The 23,879-nt window shown below is 37.3% G+C and overlaps 2 protein-coding genes across 2 annotated transcripts; both read left to right on the top strand.

Moving 5' to 3' along the window:
* The first annotated feature begins 78 nt into the window (after nucleotides 1–78).
* On the top strand, nucleotides 79–2,746 carry LOC105673053 (uncharacterized). The gene is made up of 6 exons (XM_012368387.2): nucleotides 79–447; nucleotides 521–998; nucleotides 1,072–1,409; nucleotides 1,482–1,726; nucleotides 1,806–1,977; nucleotides 2,073–2,746. Exons 1-6 carry the CDS (start codon nucleotides 419–421, stop codon nucleotides 2,314–2,316), a joined length of 1,506 nt encoding a protein of 501 aa, XP_012223810.1. The 5' UTR covers nucleotides 79–418; the 3' UTR covers nucleotides 2,317–2,746.
* Nucleotides 2,747–3,219: 473 nt separating this feature from the next.
* Nucleotides 3,220–23,850, top strand: LOC105673231 (uncharacterized). The gene is made up of 7 exons (XM_012368725.2): nucleotides 3,220–3,475; nucleotides 3,897–4,046; nucleotides 18,729–18,789; nucleotides 20,711–20,782; nucleotides 22,455–22,594; nucleotides 22,668–22,819; nucleotides 23,193–23,850. Exons 2-7 carry the CDS (start codon nucleotides 3,923–3,925, stop codon nucleotides 23,259–23,261), a joined length of 618 nt encoding a protein of 205 aa, XP_012224148.1. The 5' UTR covers nucleotides 3,220–3,475; nucleotides 3,897–3,922; the 3' UTR covers nucleotides 23,262–23,850.
* Nucleotides 23,851–23,879: the final 29 nt, after the last annotated feature.

Below are 23,879 nucleotides of genomic sequence, written 5' to 3'. Positions count from 1 at the left end.
ATATGCGTGCATATGTACAGATCTGAACTCTTTTACCCTCGTCACATGATCCATTTTCAGGGTGCTGTGTCCAGGCGGCGCTGAAACTAAACTCCTACTTTTAGAAGAGGGAGTTTGCACCCTCTGTTCGTGCCTGTCATGTGGTCAATATTTCAGTCACGTTGGTCACGATTTGTGCACAGGATCGATAATGGCTCACGCAAAATACGCGTAAAATAGAAATTATGGATTGCAGAAATGTACGGCAACAATGCGACTGCTCCGCTGCAAAGCCCGTGTCGAGGACGTTATGAAAATCACAAGTCAGAAGAATGTCAGTAAATTCTTGCGCTCGTTGTGTTTGCAAAACAGTTGTAATTCCGTAAAGGAGTTACTGATTGGATTTTGTTGACGGAGTAAATGTTCTGGAAAGCATGAAATGCGAAGGAACAGTCTTAGAAGAAGCACGTAAGTCTACTATTACTTTATACATCTAAGAAATGTATATTGTGATAAGCAACTAATAGAGCTTGTCTCACAGAGTTAGTCCAGTGACGCAGAAGGTGAAGGCTCCGCAACATTTGCTAAGGCTGAAAGACGAAGAGGATGAGTTTAATGACGAATGGAACGATCGTTTCCGACTGCCCAGTTTGCCAAGAAAGAAATCATGGAAAGACAATGATAATGGCTTGTCTAATGGAAACAGCGCAACAACATCAGTCTCTTGGTCACAGGAGGTGGAAGATGTGGCAACTCAGAAGCTGGAGGAACAGTGGGCGGTTGTGGAGAAGTCCTTTTACGAGGAAGATGATCAATTGATTCAAGGATCTGTTTTGGATGAATGTACACAATGGAGAACACAGATACCATACTTGAGAATACTTGGCAGGAATCCAACTTGCACGAATAACAACAGTGCAATTGCGCAGCGTGACACTGGTTTTGCTGATAAAAAAGTGAAAATATTTGATGATTCACAAAATGATGACTTATACATGGAATATAATCAATCAATGAAAGTAAGGGAAAGAATAAAAATTTTTTTTTGATTGTGTAACATGTAATACATATGTCTTTTTATATTATTTATAGGAAGCAGAGCATTCTACACCATACAAATTAAATAAGGCAAAATTCGAAGATGTTATTGACATGCTGGTGGAGTATATAATGTCAGAGCTTTTCCCTAACAAGGAGAATGATACAGATTTTTTATGTGAAAGCTTAAGTGATACTTTAAAAATAGCTCCCGCTCCTGTTCATAACAACAGAAATTCATCAAGAAATTCGACAAAATTAAATTGGACGGATGAAGCCATTTCACCCAATTACATTGAGAACAAGTCTTTGAGTATAAGAAATCGATTGCTAGATACAGAAAGCTCTTTTCAAACAGGCAAAAATGATGCAAATTCTCAAGGAGTTCAAAAGTAAGATTAAAATAATATACAAAAAACTTGCAATTTGTATTTTTTAAATTTTATATAATCTGATTTTTCTAGGAGGCGAAAAAGTTCAGTTTCTGCAAATAAGCCGAGAAATTTTAGTACGGAAGATGATGTATCAGAATCCAAGGAGAGACTAGACACTCCACATATAGGCAGAAATAAATTGGGCACTGTCTTTAACGAGAAGATTGTTGTGAGCCCCGTGCCTTTTGCAGTAACTACGCGAGAAAGTTTTTCCACTTTAAAAACCATTCCGATTCGATTCATGAGCGAGAATATGGAAATTTCTTCTTTTCAAGGTAGAAAATGAGTTATTCTAACCTGACTAGATTAATTGATCAATGTACGATTTGTATTAAAAAATTCTCTAATGTTTAGGATCAGCCAAAAACATTTTAGGTTTTCCAGGAAGCTCCGCGAAAAACTTGATTGCTCTGAGAAATGCGAATATTCATTCCGCCTGGCAAGCGCCTGTTTGTCCCACTGTCTGGCCGAAAAATGTTCGACTCGCTCCCATAGATGCTTCGAGACTTCCTAGCAGCAAAAATAGGTCAATAGTTTATCAGAAGTTGAAATATTTTTTTATTTGTGAGTAATGTGAAAATTTCAGGTGAAGAATATGCAAATGATGAAAACAAATTTCAGGTCACTAGCACCCTCACCCGCTGTTCTGCATTGCAGCAGAAAACCATTAAGTCCGATTTCTCGTTCCGCGGTACCGAAATCCGCGTACGCGACTCGCGATCGTCACAGCGATCTTTTACAGATCCAGGGGAAGCACATCGTTCCCGCGCAATCGAAGATCAGTTTGCTCTCGGCTGGCTGGGACTATAATCCCAGAACCACCAAGAGCAAGAAGAAGAAAGTCCGAGCGAAGGAGAGAATCTGAAGGAAGGCTTAACGCGAAAAATGGAAAGCGCTTTCAACACTTGCTTGCGATATAAAATATATTTTTTTAGAAATGTCGTTACGTGTTATCCTGCGTGCAATCGCGAGGGAACCGAAAAGTACAAAAAATGCTGCTTCAACGCATTCGGTTTCGCAGCAGGATAGATGCTTGAAGCACGATGAAACGCTTTAAAATGTCATTGTGTAATTTATGGAAAATGATCGTCGCAATATATATATGCGAGGCGATGTTCTATTTTAAATATCGTTTATTTCAAAGATGATATAACAAGTTTCTACCTCACCCGTGTTGTTCAAGTGTTCTACACGCTTATCGTGAATGGATATATTTTTGTATACCGCACAATTCTGCATTGTAAATATATTGAATGTGATAAATATAATAGCGTTGTTGTTGAAAAAATATAAAATTGCATTGTTCTTCTTGCCCTAAAATTGGAACACTATTCAAAGAACCTAAAAATGAAAAAATAATTGTAACAATGTTTCTGACATTTTCACATTATATTATAAATAACGTAAGGCTATTATTTTTTGTCTGTCGTGTTATGCGACGTTATGCTAGTAAATATATATTGTATAAAAAGGAATAAATGTTAGATAAAGACGAGTTTTTTTTATTATTATGTGCGCTTTATTTTTATACATTTACATATACAAAAAAGCGAATAAAATAGCGAACATAATATGCAAAGCAAACGCCACCATATGATATACAAAGCTTGAATAAAGGGTGCAAGGAACACGTTTTCAAACTTTAATTAATCAATATAAAACTAGATATTGAAATACACGTACAATTGAAATACGCACGCACGCACAAAGATATTTATGAAATGTATTGTTCTTTTTGTGATAATTTTGTGGACACAGATTACTTTAAATTAACATCAAATTTATTAGGCATGTAATAAAATATCCTCTTTAAATTATTAAAATATTTTTCACGTTCTTCTAGCTGTAATATCGTTTATTCCCCGAGAAACACGGGGATTGCAAAAGGGGTTGTAAGAAATCCAATCGAGAGCGGCATTTGCGCAAGTTCGATGTCTTTGGCACCGCGACGCTTTTCCGTGACACGTTTAGTTTCGCGCAGGCTTGCAAAGGTGAAGGACGTTCCGACCACAGGTGAAATTTTGGTGAGTTATATTAAAAATATTATATTAAAAATATTATTATATTGTGGTCAAAAGAAATTACACAGAGCGTTTAAGAAATTTTTCATCAAAATGCAACAAATACTGCAAAATTATTGCTAAAAGAGTTTATTTCTTCGATATAAAGTAAAAGTAAAATCGAAAAACACAATTTTTTAGATTTAAATTTTAAAAATTTACATGCTTTTATTGTTTAATATAAATGTCACAATGTACTCTTCAGAATCTAAAATCACAGCAAGATTTTGCTAATAAGAGTAATGTTTTTAGAGATATTAAAAATATTTTTAAGAATGCAAGACATTAATGACTTAAAAAATACAAAGATGTTTTTTTATAAGTTTCCAAAGTTGAATTAAAAAATATTGTTCAAGAAATTACAAATGACATATTTCTATTTCAGAATCTCTGCTAAAGGACGCACGTCTCATGATAACTCAGACGAAAAACCTCGTGAAGGATTCTACCGGCGATATGTCCACTTACGAAAGGCCGGGTGAAATGCATCATCTAACGACGATAACGAGGGTAATAGGGGTGTGGACCGCTATTGGTAAGTCAATTAATTCATGCTATTAATTAACATTTTATCCCCGCTTCTATAATTTGAAATCCGGAAAGATACATCTTTGAAAAATGTGGAAAAAGGCTTGATAATTTAAAAACTGAAACTTAAAAATTTGAAAACTGAAGAACGATATGCAAATGTAATTGTAAAAAAGTGTAACGATGCTGCTTAGAAACCGTTTCGGTATCGAATGACTTTATCTGGTCCGAATAGAAATTTTATCTCAAACACCACGACGAGATAAAAGCGATCCTGTTTGCTGCTTCGAAAGAGACGGCGCGCGTGGATGTTCCGCTTTTCATTACCGCGTGAAAGGTAAGGGGACCTTGTCTACGAGGCTCTTTACATCTACTTAATATTAACGAATCGTTATAACACAGCGGAAGACAGTGGCTTGTCCCTCCGGACATCTTCCATCATGTCTTTCAAATCACTCCTCATGGAACATTTACGAAAATTACAGCGCGAATAGCAGTCCTTTATATTCTCGAAAAAATTTCAAATCCACCTGAAACAGTAATAAAGAAGCATAATATAGCAGTGCGATCTTATTATTAAAATAATATTAGTACAAGAATTTTACATCTAGCAAAATATTATTATTTATATTCCGAATCTAATAATAATTAAATACTTAATTAAATTTTATATATAGAAACAAAAATAATATAATGTTTAGCAACATCTAGAATACTAATAATTAAATAATAATAAAAATACATCAAGGAATTCTTGCAATTGTCACACTGTCAAGTTTAATTGTAATACTGATAACGCGTATTTCACGTCACGTCTGACAATCTCATCTCGCGTCTCGTCTTCTCTCCTTCCTGTCAAACAGTAACAAGAAATATTCCGATGGTAGTTTCGTTAGTTTCGATGGTCCATTATCCCCGGATGAATGGCGAAAGCTTTTTCCCGACGAAGAGAAAGAGCTGTCGCGGCGTCGCGACGCTGCCAAAATGCCGCCGTCACGCTGACGTCATCGACCGTGCGACGTCGCCGCTGACTCATCCGTCGTAACCACATCCGAGGTGAACACAGTTCGGGATTAATTGCCCGCGACAATCGCGCTTCGAATTGGCTCTTAATTCATAACACTTGGTGCACACTCCCCCTTTCTCTTTCCGCGGGCGGAGAGTAATTAGTGCGCGTGATCGATCGCGGTCAAGTAGATGGAAAATCACGTTCTAGAGCGTCCTAGAGCGTCTTGGACTTGCGATATTTCGCTATTCATCAATCGACGTTTAATCACCGACGCAGTTCTTGTGCCAAATGTATACCAAATATATCGCGAAAGATAGCGGATCGCTAGCAAAATTACAGTCGTAAAATATATTTATGTATACAAAGGGATTTCCTGTACATGTTTTTCCTTTTATCTTTTCGGATTTGGCAAATTTCGCATGTTAATTTGTTTGCTTTTTTTTCTTTTTTGTATCTCTTTTTTTATCTCTTGTATAATCGCATCGCAAATATCGCATCACGTGGCTCTTTGATTTAACGATTTGCTCTTTTCATCCGGCATTTGAAAAATTCGTTCACTAGACTTTTGACTGGTCCGCACGAATGTGAAAGATAATACTTTGCGTGAAAATATGACAAAGGGAGCGTTTTCGAGCGTGAAATTATTTCGCAAATTAATATACCGAAATATTTTTCTGACAAATTGGCGCTACGCCGAACGTTTCAGAGTTTTTATACATCGTGTAATAAAGACACATACACATACATTTCTCTCGCAACTTGTTTTATCGGTCGCGGTATTTAAATTTGTTGACATTTTTGTGGTAAAACGATTTGCAACGTAGTCGATATTCATAAAGAATATTATGTCGAGAGAATCACGCAGTTAAGTGCAGATCAAAGTTTGCTGGTATATAAAATTACATTGTGAATTACGTTTGGTAATACCGGTCGTGTAATCTGCGCGACGATCCTACCGTCCACTGTGTGCTTTCTTTCCCTCCCCCACATCATAAAAAAAAATTATTATTTGTAAGATAAATAAAGAGCAGGGTGGAAAGCGGACGATACTGCAGTAGTAACTGTAGACAACAGCAAAAGTCTGACAAAATTGCTGACGGTTTCAAATAAACCGGGCGTTATTTATGCCGTTGGCATGCGTGAGGCCACCCGCATTTGCAGGACCGACTTTTTTCCGCTTAATCCGGAAGAGTAGCGAAGCGACGAGAGATAGAGAGAAAAAAAAAAGAGAGAATTTCACTGATAACGACGCGTTCGCGCGATGCGGCGCAAATCGCTCGACGCGTAAATCTTCCGCTATTATTTTTTTTGCACCGCATACTGGAAAAGAAAAAGAGAGCTTTAGTCGGGAAAGGAGAACTCATCGGTCCCATTTATTCGAGCGATCCATAATTGAAAAGGAGTGCGAGAAATCTGCGGTAGAATTCTATATGTGCTCTTCCCATCTTATGTACTCTCTTCCATATAAAGAATCTTTTCGAATCACATTAAAATATGGATAAGCTCGCGCGCAGAGAAGAGAGAGAAAGAGAGAGAGAGAGGGGGGGGGAAGAGAGGGAGGAAGTAGCCCGGAATGGAATTTACGGAATTTCTGTCGAACGCGCGCGGCGCTTAGCATAGCGATGATATAAATATATCGGAGCTATTTACGTACGGTTAGATATCGGCATTTCGTTATCTTGGTCGAGCGACGAAGCGGAAAAGCCGCAGTCAGTCAGTCGGCTTTTCCGCGTGCTCCGGGTTTTTAGCCGGGTGATAGCCGGCTGCTGCATCGGTGTCTGCAATCGGAAAACAAGCCCCGAGCCGTATCCACCCCCGACCCTATCGCCTGCGCGCTTGCACTTGCACCCTTCTGCACGATACGGTGTCGATAGAACGTCGTTGATTTACTGTCGCTGCATCGGAGACTTATCGCGAAATTGCGCGGTTGGCGCTTTTTCCAAGACGAGAAACGTCGATGTCGGAAATATGTCTAGATAAAACCGCGACCGCCTTAAAGACAGGCAGTTTCCTGGGTGCCTGTATTACTAATGAAAGAACTTTTCAATCTGCATCATTTCTTTGCTCTTTCTTCAACAAGGGTCGAGATGATTTTTAGATTACCAATGCAAAGATCGTAATACTGTTAATGAGAATGAGACAAAAATTTATCCATAGATAAATTAATTAATTAATTTTTGCCTCGGCTTATTTGAGTCTTAATTTCAAAAAATTCTATCCATAGGTAGATAAATTTATTTTCATGAAAGAGACGACGAATTTCTACTGCGTGTTTTCTGCAAAATCTCTCTCTCTCTCTCTCTCTCTCTCTCGTTTAATAACGTATAAATAATGCAAAGTGAATTTTTAATAATTCGATCGACTTTGAATAATCGAGAGAGACTCTTGGCGAAATAACACGCGTAACGTTACTTTTAGCGAAATGTCAGTTTGTTTGTTAAAATGCACTGCGCAAATACGCGACATATCACGTACTCGACGCACTCCTTGAATTGAGGTCGCGTTAGTTATTCACGAAATGATATTCATCGACGACGACATCGGCGGTCTCGAACAAACCGCGACTTCCGTGGATCAAATGGGGTAGCGAAATGCATTCTGTCGATGTCGCGAACGATCCGCTCTCGACCCGAGGGACTGAACTTTCGATTGCCGTAACTCGATAACGAGGATAAACTGAGAGATATTTTGTTACGAGGGAAGCCCGAGAGTTTGTTACAAACCCTGCGTGTCCTTGTCACACCTCTGTCATGCGGAGTTTCGCGGCAAGAGCAACATGAAATTCCGTCTCGCGTCGGGTTTTTTATTAAATCTGCATTGCATAACGAGAGAACAATTTTTCGCTCATATTATTTTTATCTCCAGAACTTTCGCGAACAGACCAGTTCTGAAATCTGGACCACGTGGTGTGATGCTTATATTTCCCGGATGTCGGATTTCGGAGATTAATGGAGCAAAGAGTGCGAAGATAGCACAGGTGCTCGCTAACTGGAGCAAGGGTCGTCTCTATTCACAACTCAAGCGGCCGTTAGACGAGCTCTCTGCGCCCGATCTCGTATCTGTGTACTTTAATTAGTTCTGGGAATCTGCATCGTCGCAATCGCCGCATAGCAGCATCCTGAAATTATAAACTGCAATCGGATTAACTCTACTCTCTTTCTTCCCCCCCCCCCCCCCCCCTCCTCTCTCTCTCTTTCTCTCGCAGTGTAAATATACAAGAGTTTATTACAGAGAAAATGTGAGGCTGTACAAACAAGTGTGGAAAAATGTCGTATAGCAAGCGCGTCATTTTGCCGGATGACCGAGAGGAAAGCATTAATTAATTACATTACTGCATTGCACTTATGGAAGAACAATTTACTATCGAAATCGAGGGGCGATCCGTTTTACGTGATGAAACACTCGATACATTAAAATGCTAAAGTGTAGCTTGAATTAAATTTCTATTTTGTTATCCGACAATATTAAAAAATACTTATTATTAAATAATCTTTTAATTCTTCTATTAAATAATTGCATTCGTCGTGTAAAAATAAAGTTTACATTAGACGGGATATAATTTTATATGTCGCGTAATATAGAAAACAGTTGAAAAATAAGCATACGCAAAAATAAATCGTCCAAAGCATGAAATACCTAATATTTCATGCTTTTCGTTTAAAAAATTGTCACGTAAGTATTTTTCATCCTAAAAATCGTAATTTATTTCAAGGGTACGCCCGAAATATTTTTTTAACAAATATAAGATTAACGCATTCCGGGATATACTTGGTGTCAATAATATTTGACATTTTCGATTTAGGAATTTTGCTTGAATCTTTTGAATCAATTTTTTAATCAACTATGTTTGGGATTCCTCTGAATTTTTAACTAACAGTAATGTGACGTGCAAATATATATTCAGACAATATGCGTTCGATCGGAAAATGCGGATTAAGCGGAAAGGCATTATTGGCACCATGTACAATATTATTGCTGACTATCGTTTGAAACTGCGAATTGTTGCGTTATTTGATGGAATGTTCTCTATGTTACATCGAAGTGATTTGCAGTACATCAGTTTCACTGCATCGCGCGGACCTCGATGGAATACTCGCTGTAATAACATTATGTATGTTTATTGATGACAATTAGCAAATTTGCTGTTTGGGAAGTAACTCGCGTAATATGCATCTCGCGTTTCGCAAATTAACACCGCTCATCGGGAAAGATGTAAATGCAAATGAAACAAATTAAATGAATGTGTCGATTTGAATCATTTACAAAATGACGTAAATCCAATTCTGTAATATCGTTAGATGCAATTAACTTTAATTCGATCTTAATGGAGAATCGTAGGTAAATGAATATAGACAAGAGAAATTTTAAACTGGAAAATTGAAAAGTTGGACTTATGTACGCACACACTCTTTCTCTTTCTCTCTCTCTCTCTCTGTTTCTCTCTCGCGAAACGCACGATGGAAATGTAAAACGACAATTAGGCGATTGGTAATAATTTACAGCCGCGTGCGCGCGCCAGCAAGTGCACTTGCCATTCGTATCGAAGCGTAAATCACCACTAATTTGCGCACGAGCCGCCCATGCGATTTACGCTACCAAGAGTCAGTCGCCGATACAAATTGCATTCTCTATTGTGCGCCGCCATCGGAATGTGTGCATTATGCATTCGCAATGCACAACTATAGTGTCGGAAACGGGTTAAACATACGCCTATCAAAATTATTGAAACAATGGCTTCAGAATATTACGGGATTCTATTTGCATTGAAATTGTAATATTAATAAATAAATACTCGAGCATAAGACAATGCATTCTGTATTACATGTTTTATATAATTATATATTCTTATTCAAATGTTATTATTTTGTAAGATTATTCTTAATGTTTTCTAAATAATTTCCTTGGTCTTTTTCATATATTTTTACCTTTTTAAGAGATTCTGCTTATTTATAGCTTTAAAATTATGATTTCTTTCTAATTTTTATACAAAAACATTTCAGATCAGAGAGTTTGTACAATTCGAATATAACAATAATCCATTTGTTCGATCAATTTGTCGAATGTCGATAACTCAGACATTGAAAAAGGAGAATATAATATTTATTGGAAATATAAAAAAGTAGCTTTCGTTTGTTCTCTTTATGTTTGAACTATTCGACACTGAAAAATTCTGCGCATAAAATATAATGTATAAGGCGTTTCAGGGCTTCTCCTCTTTCCGTCTTTTTCTTTGTCATTTTATGGAACTTATAAGCCAGTTTCCGAGCGGTTTTCAGACAAAAGCTGAACAATATTCGGAAACTTTGCCGAAGATCGTAGCATATGGCAGCACAAATGCAGATAGACGCATAGATTTATCACGATTTCTCGGCGCAGCGCCGACTGCAAGCGACTTAACGCGAATTTACTGCGTATAAAACATTTTATCCCCGTAATCTCAAGTCGCGACAAGAGGCGGCAAAACATTTTAAGCGATATGAACGACACAAATGCGAAACGCTCGATTCTCGTTCACGTGATGTGCTTTGTGTATACACAGTGACTTGTTAATTACGGAAAAGCGATGTCGCATAGGGCAAAAATCTCATTAAAATTTTCCGATGACCGGATATCTCCTTATTCTCGCGTCAGATCCGATTTTAACTGACCTAAATCCTTTTTACATGTGCGGAAACTGAAAGGAAATAATATTTTCGCGAAACTCGTTGAATGTTGAATTTGTAACGAAATAACTTCAATTAATTAGTAATCAATCACATTCATGATTCATAGATGGAAATGTAGATATTACACATCATCATGATAAATTTTCACAAATTTAGTAAAAGATTTAGATATTATCGAAATTATCTCTTTTTGAATCTATTCTAATAATTTTTTTTTCTTTTTAACAGAAAGCAAGACTTTTTCTGTGAAAGAAATAATCATCATTTTCATTTCAAACGCAAGTTAAATTAATTTATTTTAATGAATAGTATGTATAAGCAAAAATTTAAATAATTTCTTGCTTAATGTTATAATTTCAAAACTGCAATAAGAAAAAATAAGCTTTAAAGATTAAAAATTTCTTTCAGCCGAAGTTCATATCAAATTCATATGCTAAATTTACATTAAATTTAAAAAAATCAGAATCGCTCTGCCTTTTAATTTTTGTGCAAGTTTTTGCACAATTGTGGTATTCCGTGCAGCACATGCAGATATAGCGTATATTGAAAGCGCGGAATATCAAGCTTTTCATAAAATGCTTTATTTACAAAGTAAAACAAGAAAATCAAGACAGCTGTATCCTTTGATAAATTTACAACCTTTTCATCAAAAGGTTAAGCAGAGATTAATCTTCTTTAGAATTTTATGTTAGTTAAATATTTAATTAATATTGAAGGTTAAAGAGCTCCAGACTGATTGAAGTTAAATCTCGAAAATCTCATATCTACACGTGTAAACCAAAATTTCTTTCTAATTTTAATAGAATCTAAAATTATGGAATAAAAATTATTTTTATATCATTCAAAGTACATTACATTTTATTCTCGAGATAAATATTTTTTATTAGAAATTGAAAAATCACAATAAATACTCATTCAATTTCTTTATCTCAATTTTAGCGAGCAAAAATTGACTTTAAATTTGTTCAAGAATGCACTTCTTTCACATTTTTGTAACCACTCTGCTCTTTCATCGATTCCTCTTTCTCTTTTCATCGCGAGCTTGTCTCGTGCACGTGTTCGAAAACGTGTCACTCGATATTTTCTGTAGTTTTCACAAAATAACTCCAGCAAGCCACTTCTATTCTCTCGTCCCTTTTTGCCGTTCGTACAAAACACGAGCAACAGACTCGTTTGGTCTAATTTCGCTGCTTAACTACGCTAATGAACATTTTTCATTTGTTTTATTGCAACTTCGTATTTGCTAACAATTTTATAATTGCAGAAGTTCATGAAATTTCAAAAAAAATTTCGATAAATCAATATTTACAGATTCATAATGATTGTTTATTCATGTAGAAAAAAAATTGTGATTTTTTTGAGATTACTTGCATCTTAATTGAAATTCATTTTAAGCCGCCTCGTCATACTTGTATTTCCATCAGCGTGGAACACGTAATATCTGATATAAGGAGATAATGCCTACGTAACTACCCCCATCGCCTTTAAGAGCTTCCACAAGACGGTACGGCCGGTGTAAACCGTGGAAAGTACCCGCAGTTGCGAAGTTTGCACCGGTTGACATACTGTGAATCATAAGTTTATATCCTAAGGGACTCATTGCGGTATAAAGTTTAAAGCCGGCCCGGCGGCGGAGGACGCCGGTTAGCTTCATCCCTTGTTCCAATATATAGAGCAAATGCGTTCGAACATAAAGGTCGTCGATAATAAGACCTTATTCTTGACAGAACACGCTATCGATTTTCCCGCACCGAGATATTGCTTCTTAATTTAGGAATGGCTGTGGAACACGCCCGCATTTATTATCGCGTTCATTTATTATGAAAGATCAGAATCGATAAACTAATAACTAATGTCTAACTGGAAAGATTGTTTATTTACAGAAATATCGATCTCGTATATTTTTTTTTTAAATTGCTCTTATCCGTGACAAATTTCTAAATAAAGCGTTCACCGAAAGCAGTACATCAAAGCCGTTTTTATTTCCAGATTTAATTGAAGTGCAGCTTTCGTTTAAAAATGTGAAAACGTATTTTAGTTTAATTTTTGCGCCGCTAATAAAAATATGGATGTAACAATATTTACACATGTTTATTTATTCGCAAATATTTACGCAGTATTTTATTACATTCCTTTTTTCAAATTTGATGCAAACATGTTTATTTACCTTCAAAATTTAATATCTATTAATTATTTTTAAGAAATAAATATTTCTTTAAGATACTTTGAGCTTTTCTCAGTCAAAATAATTCAACGACAGCAGCCGGAAATAGCAGAGTTTTACGAGGAGCTCTGGCGTTTTAAATTCTTATGTCCTTACATATTCCAAAGTCCGTTGCTTTCGCAAAAATGTCGCAAGACTCACGCACCAAGATGCTACGACTTTCGCGCTGGCGGTAGACGTATTTTTATCGCCCAGTATAAAAATATTTTTATTAAGCCAAATAAAAATATCACGAAAGTAGCAATCAACGGTTGAAGCCGAGACGCAATAAAAGAGGAGAATTCCAGAAATATCAGAACGTCGACCTTATAAGTATTCGGCGACAGAGGAATTTGTAGTGATTCTTTGACGTGCAATATTAAATGTCTCGCTAAATTAAATCCAAAATAGAAATTAGGAAAAACAGCGTCCATTTGCGAATAATAGCAAGATTGATGAAACTACTTGTGCGTTTTGAAGCAAACGCAGAAATGCGAGCCAAAAATGTCCTCGGCACTTTGCGAATTGACTGCGAATTGCTCTCTTCAATTTTAATTTCCGTGAGAGCTACGTTTGTTACACCAAAACTTGTCCTTTCTCGTTCCTTTTTTCCTTCATCATGCACCGTTTAAAGTGCAGACTATTGTGAATGTACAAAATTCGCCACCGTCGCCTTCGCCGCCAACGATTCGCGGATGCCCCGCATTTTCCATGATGGCTTCTGTACGCGATGTGTATATATATATATATATAATGCGGTGGAGAAATTATGCGACATACCGGTTTAGAAATGTTTTGCTGAAATTGCGCATTCAACTCGACGAATAGATTTGAAATGCGCAAAGTGCGCTAAAAATTACAAAGGGAATTAAAATGTTAGCGGATTCCCTTGTCATAATCGTTTAAAGAGAACTGTCAAAACACTATACTTTTCAAAACAGACTCCTGGGAACGTCGGATCCAAGGAAACACATCCATTATTTCGCAAAAGTTGTTCGCTCAATTTTGTCACGTTTTCTTCTCGTCTGCTTTTTTCGCGATTGCGCGATTTGAAGCGATGGGGCTTGTTTGTCTGTCTCTCTTTCTTTCTTTCCCCCCTCCTCTCTCACTCTCTCTTCTCGTTTGCGCGAGAAAGTTTTGTTGATGCCGCTCGTCACGACGTCGCGGAACAAATCGAATCGTTGCGATGGAAAACTCGGCGAAACTCAATTTCCATCGCGCGTTTCACCGCGACGGAAACGCGACGCCGCGTACGCTCGATACAGTGCGATTCCACCCGATGGCGAGCGAGAGGATTCCCTCCGATCGCCGCGAATTAAATTAATTCCTGCTGAATTCTGTGCGCGGTATCCATATCCGGCGAAACGAAAAACTGCGATTTTTCGACGTCGCAAACTTCGAGAAGAGCGCACATTAAACATCCCGCTAACTAAAGTTCCGTTAAAAGTATTTAATAGATAATTGAAGTAAAATTAATTAACTATAAATTGTGAATTGGGAAAACTTGTAATTTTGTTTGAAACTAGTCGAGTAAAGTGTTCTTGTAATGAAAAACTGATTTTTCGACTTTAAACCAGTTTCACATTTTTTTGGCACTATCAGTTTGTCATATAGAGTTTTAAGCAAAAAATTCTAAAACTTATAAAAAAATTAATCCTTCTTTTAGAGACTAATTAGTTCAATACAAGAATGCAATTTTGTCGCTTATTTTCACTTGGGATTTTATTCGTGTGGAATTATTCGTTTGGAATTCAAGAACTATTTCCTTTTGAGGTCGTACGAGAATTGGGTGTTGGTTTTGAATGCATTGTATATAAAGTAATATTAGAGAGCAACGAGCGGCACTTTTCGAGTATAGATGGTCTAATTATATTCCAGAATGGCCCGTCCGACGTCTTAATTATCGTGCGCTTTCGCGCTCTTCAAGGGGGGGCGAAAGGGGAGAAACCCTTGACGACATGAGTGATATCCGCGGCTAATTGCATTGCCGAGATGCATCTCTGGAAGGTCTCGGCATTCTAATTGAACTCATGTATTTCTGCGCGAATATTCTTTGTTCCAAAGATGAAATAAACTGGCACGCACAGGGAGGAAAAAATATACAGAAGAAATAAAAACAAATACGGAAGAGATTGCGCGAATCCAAAATAGAAATCCGATCGCGCCGATCTGTCTTCGTTTCCGCGACAGAGAAAGAAATTAAGAGAGAAAGAACGATCGATCGGCCACTATTCATTCTGAGAGTGGCTTTTGCACGAAAGCGGCATCCCTTTTCGCATTTTCCATCTCTCGCAGTGTCCCCTTTTCGTTTCATTGACACTTTGTCGTCTGCGCATAATTCTCTTTACTCTCATGCTTCGCCCTTGCAATTTAGTTAGCTCAACATTGATAAAATGTCAGCTTTACGTCAATAATTTTTTCCTAATTATCGATTTTTTAATTGAGTTAATTATCGTGGCGAAACGGTGTAATATGGGTACTTTCGTGTGAAGAAGTATTTTCGCGCGAATGTCAAGACCTAATTTTCGAAAAAAATAACCGGAAAAGAATAGTGACCCTGCTCTCGCCGATGGAGGGATAATGGATATCCCAGGAACATCTTGAATGGACAATGCTCCAGAAATTCACTCACGACGCGAGGACCGACGCGCAAACCGCAGGTGGCCAATTCATGTGCCAGCCGCAGAACGTTCGACCGGCAATGTTCTATTCGCGAACATGGTTGAGGGCCAGCGTACGGAATCCTCTGAGCTTCCGAATGATCGTCGGAAGACACCAACAATCCAGAAATTTAGATATTAACTTGTCAGAATTTTTCACATCTTATTTTTCCACGAGAAATTGATCCAAATAGAAATTAAATTTAAGCGTAAATTAGATTTCAATAAAAATGGAATAACACACAAATGAAATAAACTTAGGTTTAATTCAATTTTTATTTTAATTTAATTTTTACTCGTATCAATCCTTCTCCGCAAAAATAGGATCTGAAAATTTCGGAAAGTGAGAGTGTTCGGCGTGCCCTTATAGCGGTGAGTTCTGCTTCTTTGGGTACGCACACTTTCTAGCTCATAAAGACATAAAACAAAAACGTATCAACGTTGCAAGAAAGCTAAATAAGGGATGCAAAATTTTCCGCAAATATTTTCTTCCGTACGAGAAGCATCCAAGCATCTCACAGCCACCGACCAGGTTTTCTCTTTTATTAAACTTGCGCAGCTTCATCCTCTGAATAATACATTGCTCTCGCGTTTCCGTAAATTCGTCGGATCCATAAACACGCTCACACAGATGCGCGCGAATGTTGTGTCACACTTGTATTGTTAGGTTTTTTTTTGCAAAAAATGCAGGAAAACTATTTGCATTTGCGAAAAGGCAATAATTGCAATGTTGTCCCTATTTTACTCAAAACTATCAGAAATGTGAAAATATTGCAATGTCTTTAATATTATCTAAAATTTGAAGCTTTAATTTATAATTTATTATTATTTATAATCTAGTTTTCATGTAAATTTAATTTTATTGAACCAATTTTTCGTAAAAATAGAAACACATGATTGAAAATTTCAGCGAATGCTTATTTAAATTTCTACATCTGTCGATAATCGTACAAGCGTTAATTGAAAGTTGGAAACATCGCGAAAAGTTAACACCATGTTAATTAACGCGATCGATTATTATAACAATTTCGACGAGCGCTGTGGTTGTCTGACGAATAATTGTTCTCTCAACTATGTGATCACTGAAATTGTCACCAAAATAATCTTCTTTAAAATTGAAATGCACGAGTACGGCACTGGTTCGCGAAAACTTTCTTAAAATCATTATTGTTAATTGCGTTTGCGACGCCGCCGCGGCGACACGGAAGCCTGAGTTCTCTAATGGCACGCGTAATTATTTCATCGTGTGTCGGTTATTTCATTTTACGAGTCCTTTGATCGAGATCCCACTCTGCAATTAGAACCTTTCACGAACCGCTCTTTGATATCCTTCTCTGGCCTTCGATTTCTTCAGAAATTGCTTCAAATCTAGTTTGAATTTTTTTGCGAGTATCTATATAAAAATTTTACCTTGTCAACAGCTTGAAAAAGAAACAAATTTTTTTTTTCTTTAATTCCTTTCTTGTAATCTCTTTTATTACCGAATGCTCTAATTCAGAGACTCTCAAATTAAAGTTCGATGTTCTGCATTAAGAACTAGAGTCAAAGCGTGGATCAAAAGAATTGTAACTAGAATCTTTATAGTTTCAAATTATTTTTAAAAGAGTTATACGTTTCTTTCACAGTTTTACGATTCCTATTGCTTTAGATTAATTTAAATTAAGAAATCAAATTTTTTAAATTTACTTTAAACAATCTTCTTAATATTCGAGGAATATTTATAATTTCATGTACGATATATTAGAAAAAGAGCGATATCAATTACACGCCACATAAAATTATGAATGGTAAAATTTTATCTCGGAATTCCGTCTCGCGCGCACGCGGTTAAAGTGGTCTTTACGGATCGATAATTGATTTTTTTTTCAAATTGTCGTGTTAGATCCGGCGATGATAGTTTCGCGTGTCGCGATGAGGATGAATCCCGGTGAGCGATCACCCGATATATCTCTCTCGCCTGACGTATACAACGTGCACTCTCCCGGGGGCAATTACGTTGACTCGAGATGATCGGTTCTGCCCCTTTCCTCCCCCTTTTCGACCCCATAGTAATAGGCGTTCAAATTGAACCGCTGCATCACGAACAAAAAAAATCCCACTCGACATCCGAACCTGCCGTATTGATTTCCCGTCAAACCTGGGAATATAGCTGATCCATTGTGTACGCGATACTTGCGTAGCGCGTGCACCATAACGTGCACAATGAAATAATTTTATACCGCTATTAATACCGAAATATAGAGCTATTACGCAAATCTCGACATCCCGTTTCATACTCTTCCTTCATATAGAAATATACGTCCGTATCTTTCGATACTTTCAAACGTGTTCAACGGCGAGTAACAAATTTTTTATTTCTTTTTTTTTTAGAATATTTTCGTACGACTTGTATTCTATTCTGAGGCATATCGATTGTATCAAATGACAGTGTTGGATATTTTTTTCAGTTATTCTTGTTCCGGTTTCAAAGCGCAAAATGTCATTTGTACAACGTTTTGTCTCGTCATTACGATATTACCAAATACAATACCATCAAATAGCGAAAGATTCTGAAGTGCACACGCGTCCATCACATTGGGAATGCATGAGCGAATGTCAGATTGCGTGGTAATTAATGCATCAGCATGTATACTCGGGGATTTTCACAGAGATGGAACACTTCGAAAGAAAAAAATATTTTTAATCTAAAAATTGAAAAAAATAAATCTGAAAATCGATTTAAAATTGAAGATTAAACATTTAATTTCTATTAAACAAGATCTTGTGCGTAAAACTAATTAACTTGAGTTAATCATCTTTGATCAATGGAAATTCAAGTTAATTATAAAATGGAAAAACTCTAATGAAATTGTCATAAATACCGCTTTGAGTAATGCTTAAAAAATTGCGATGTGATCACATCATTAGAAGCAAAAAATGCTATCATATTAAAAAATTGATTTATTTATCGTGCTTGAAATTCTACGATTCTGCGATTCGTGCGCGAATCACAGTTTCAGTCGTAAATTACGCGAATCTCGTTTGGTATAAAATAAGATCGTAGGATCGATGTCCACGGAATACTGATAGAGAGAGGTACAGCGGCGGTACGGAATTCATCAAATCGGGCCGGGATGCAATCTTTTTGATCTCTCTTTTCTGTCTGTTGCAGTTGTGTGCGGCGTCGGCGCGGATGTGGCATACCATCGACACGTCATGGGGCTTTACGTTACGTGAGGATAATTCAACATGCGTATACCGTAATTCAATTCACGCATTATCAGCCTCCGATCCGCGAGATCTCGCGTTGACATCGCGCGAGAGGGAAAGAAAGAGAAAAAAAGATCGTACGAAATAGAAATAAATGAATCAAAAGAAATCGAGAAACGGGAGAAATCACATCCCGCGGAATTGAATTTCTCCTCCTCTCCTTTATCCAGTTTTTTCAAACTTTAATCAAACTTCAAATCCAGAATCAGGAAGGAAAGTTAATTTTATGGAAGAAATTGTTGTTTATTCCGGTACGCACGCGCATACATTTTAGCATTTTTATATCTTGTTTGTTTAATTTAAAAGTACATTACTAAGATATTTAATATTGAAAAATAGAAATATAACTTGATATTTTTATATAAAATATTCTGAAAAAAATATGCTTGAAGAAAGGTCCAGTAATGAAAAACCCCCGACGAAAATCGTTTAAATTTATAATAGTGAGTTTGCTCCGGATCTTCCACAATTATTTATTCCTGCTATCTAAATAATAAGCTAGTCGTGTATGTAAGCAATTATGTAAACCGAGCGACGTAATACACACCTCGCTTTTAAGGGCTGAACATGAGATCCCTTATTCGATAATTTATTCGCGGTGCATTCTCTGTCTCCATTATTCGTCGGCTTTTACTTTGCATATTCTCAACGCTGCGTGCAGTACTTATTATTCCCGAACAAGATCCGCTTTGTCCAAGAACGAGTACTTAATTAAACGCAACGGCAACGCTGAAAATCTTGTCATTTTTATTTAGCAGGGCAACCCAGATGATTCGATCTGCCCCGGGAGATCTGATTTTAGAACTGATTAACTTATCGGTAGTCGGGAAACGGAAGCGCCATTCTGGAATGAGATTATATTTGAAGCAAGGTACTTATTCGATCACGGAAAAAACGAAATGATGAAAACATCGAATAGTCTTTGCTCGTACAAGCGTAATAATCGACCGGAAGAGTTGGGTGGATTTTATGCGTGTTGGAATATTTTCACAACTCGTATGCGTGAATTTTCAATTTGCAATAACATCTATGTTAATAATGATAAGTACATTTACATTAACCGCAAATTGTCCGATAAAATTTCACACGCCGGAACAGTGGTTCTTAATTAGATATTCTGTCTGTCTCTCTCTCTCTCTCTCTCTCTCTCTCTCTCTCTCTCTCTCTCTCTCTCTCTCTCTCTCTCTCTCTCTCTCTCTCTCTCTCTCTCTCTCTCTCTCTCTCCCTTTCTTGCGCGCGCGCGCGCGCGCGTGCATATCTGCAGCTGCATCTCTCCATGACGCTGGTGCATGTGCAATGAATCTGAGTGCCGCAGCATATCGCCGCAAAGAGAAATATCTTGGGTGTTGCTCGCGCCGCAGTTTCCCGCAGGGCATTACTTGCCCCAGGAAGAAATTGAGAGGAATACTTTGCATCTTTTATGCGGTCTTATGTGTTTTTCACGCCGGCGTCTCTTAATCATTAATACTCGGCTGCGTGGACCGTTGTGATTTTTTATTCCCCCGAGACGTGCCGCTGCCGCAGACCGAACGAACAGTCGCCATCGAGACCGTCGAATCACGTACGGTACGGGCGAATTGCATAAATATTTCACGCGCCACGGAATCTCTCGCGTAATAAAATTTTCTATATAATGGAATGATTATACATTCATGTTCTCATCTATCTACCCGAAACAAACAGCTGCGCATGGGACCCTTTATAGAGATCATAAATTCATTAGCGTTCTGTTATCTCATTTTCCGCGTTCGAAGCGTTTATCATTGAGCGAGCTTCCGAAAATAAATCTTCGATCAGTGGGTCGCCAAGCCCACATTCACGCTAAGGTCACATTCTATTTCAACGGAAGCTTTTTCTTGATTTGCGTATATCTCTAATTTACAGAGCGGCGTCGGCCGTGATTTTCTTCCTCGAAGTAACTTGGGCCATCACGTTATTCGTGCAACTCTGCGCTAGGTATGTATAATGCAACAAAGTGTAACCGCGACAGAATTTTTTTTGATGCGTGCAAAAATTTGTATCTTTCTTTATTTCTTTAGAATAGTATGTGAAAATTAATGTTCAACACATTCTCACGTGCAAACGCAACATAAATATCAGCGCGACTCTACAAATTGCCCGAAACTGTGCTATACGTCGAAACGATAAGTCGAGCGAACACGAGCAAGGGTTTAAAAGGGCCCCCAGGGAACTGCCGGTCGAATACGAACCGCTGGTGGAATAACGCGGAAAAGAAGCGGCGCAAAGCCAGCCGGCAATTACCAACCAGGTCGGAAGTTCGTCCCAGTTTTCCGCGTATTTTCCGCGCGCGGAACGGTGAGCGAATTACGCCAACTAGCAACTAGATAACATTTCACTGTGCAAAATGTGAAGCACGATGGTGGTCGTCTTTAAGTAAGCCAGATAAACGCGACGCGCAAGCTTTAAAACGATGCTGGTGCTTTTTTCGCATCTTTGAAGTTAATTGAGAGAGAAAATTTGCAAAATAAATCAACAAGACGAATAATTATTCCTCTCGTACGATTCTTCGACAATAAATTTATTAAGATATTTTTCATCAAAAGTTTTCTCGGCACTAGTGAAAATTTAGTAAAAATTTTTCTAAAATTGATTATCTCGCGGACAATCAGAGTTTTTGTAGTTGAAGCTCATATCGATCGAGTATTGCGCCACGACCGATAGGACGACGTCGTAGCTTGGCAGTTAGTGATAAAAGTGGAAGAAAGTAGTAAAAGAAGTTTTACAAAGTATCTACCAGGGTTTTTGTCAAGCAGCTGAGCGATCCATCTGGAATCGATGTCGCTCCACACGGAAGTTTATTTTCGTTGACGACGGTGCCATTAAAATTGCGAGTCCGAACGATCGATCACTCTGCGAGATCTGCGCGAAGATGATCGAGCGGAAAGGGATGCGCGATAATGCACGTTACCTCACATAAAAGCGCATTTTCAGCCAAGACATCTTCTTTTATATCTTTCGCGGTGGGGATAAAATTCCATTAAATCTTCCCCGAGGATAATTCGATGAAGAATATTCCTAAAAATTACTGAACAAAGAAACGAACAGTGGGGAACAGAACATTTTTTCATTCATTAATTTCGCCCATTTTCTTGATTAAATTCGAAAAAAAAAATGCAAAGAAGATTTCATCTTTGTTTTAAAATCCATTTGCCGTGAGATGGCATAGAGATAATTGTGCTTTTACATCATCGCAGTAATATTAATCTTTCGCAAATGAATTAGATTTTGCAAACTGAGTTTACAAATCTAAATTTAAAAGATTTTGTTTAAAGGATTCTTAATCATACCTTTGATATCAGTTCTCGAGCTCGTCCAAGATTTTGATTGGATTGGATTGGATTTTTACCAAAAGCGTATTTCCTTCGGTCAACGTCAGTTCTCATATATCCAAATTCTCAAAGACATCTCTCGTACTGGAAAAGCACAAATCTCTTTAATAATTTCATTTAAACGTTTCATCTGAATATTTTATCAATACGTTATCTGAAAATATGTCAGAAATTTATTAAAAATATCTATAAATTGTTTGGGAATAAATACTTTTTAATAAATAAAATAATATTTTTCAGCAGATATTAATAATTCATTAGAGTTTGATTCTTTTTAGGAATGAAGATTCCCTCTGCCTGCATTGCTGGTCCGGTGTCTTGGCGGTTACGCAAGGCTGGCGAAGAGCATTGTTTTACCTACCATTGTCCTGCATCCTGGCGTGGCGACCCCACAGACTTTGGCTATCCTACGTTGCGGGTAAGCAATGCAACCTCCTTTAAGCAATTCCTCGTTCTATTTTCGTGAGCCCTGGCAGTATATATGTTCATAGCCGGCTTGTTGGCGGTGCTGTCTTTGCTGCATATTGTATGGAGCGCGCTGGGACGACGAGATCCTTGCCAATCGAGTGCCAGCACCGACTCGGTCGGCGAAAGCCTCTTGAACTCCAAGCAGGAGAATTACGATCGCTTCGAGGAAGTCCTGGTGAGTATTTTTGAAATCGCTGTGTTAGCATCGACTTCTTCGGACACCCTTTCTTCTCCTTATTGAAATTGAAAATTGTTTGATAAAAAAATCCGCCAATATCTTTATCTATTTAATTCACTTATTGTTTCGAACAAATTTTTGTATATTTTTATAACTAATATTTTGAAAAATATAATTAAACTTCTTTCGTTGAAAACTTGAGATATTTTACATTTTAATCAATTTTTATTTACTCGTATATATCTATTTCAATAATATTAAAATAAGGACCACAAATGCTTATTTAATATTGGCATATTTGTCAAAATGAAATCGAATGACATTAATATATATTTTTCTTACTTATTTATATCATTGTCTGCTTTGCGAGGTGACGGAAATCTTCGACAGCGTGTCAGGACCGGGACGCTGCCCCGGGGATAGCGACGGTGAGATTTGACAGGAGCGAAGGCTCTCTTGGGCCAGCGACTCCGAAGAGGACAGTGATCTTGAACAGAAAACGTGTCAAATCGCCACGTTGTCCTAGGTCTTGGTAATGGATCAAAGAAACTTCCGCGGCTTGATTTCATTCTGTATCAACCATGGTCAATCAATGGTCCTGTTTATAACAAAAGTAAATGCAGTAAATGAGCAAGGTCAAGATAATATCTTCTAAGGTCGAATACTTTAAAAGACAAAACTGCAAGTTACATATATTGTGCGAGATTTAGTCATCCCACAGAAAAAGGAAGATCGAGCAATTCTCAATCTGTAAAAGAACAATTGCGATGACGTAAATGTAGGAGAGATTATGATCGTGTGCATGCGTCAAAGAGTAAATGTGTGTGAATATTTTTCTCAGCTAGACATACTTGTCAGTTATAGATAATTTTCTATGCATTATGTATTTCAGACGGATACAAATATATATGTATCGCGTAACACACGTACAAAACAACTATAAAACTTTAACAAAAAAATTATTTAATATGTCATTAATTTATTGTATACACGTAAATCATTAGTGCTAATAAATTATTTCTAAAATATTCTTCACTGTGAATCGTTAAGTGTTTAC

The sequence above is a fragment of the Linepithema humile genome, chromosome 6 (assembly GCF_040581485.1).
Source record: "Linepithema humile isolate Giens D197 chromosome 6, Lhum_UNIL_v1.0, whole genome shotgun sequence".
Classification (NCBI taxonomy): Eukaryota; Metazoa; Arthropoda; class Insecta; order Hymenoptera; family Formicidae; genus Linepithema; species Linepithema humile.
This window is presented reverse-complemented; position numbering and strand designations above follow the sequence as displayed.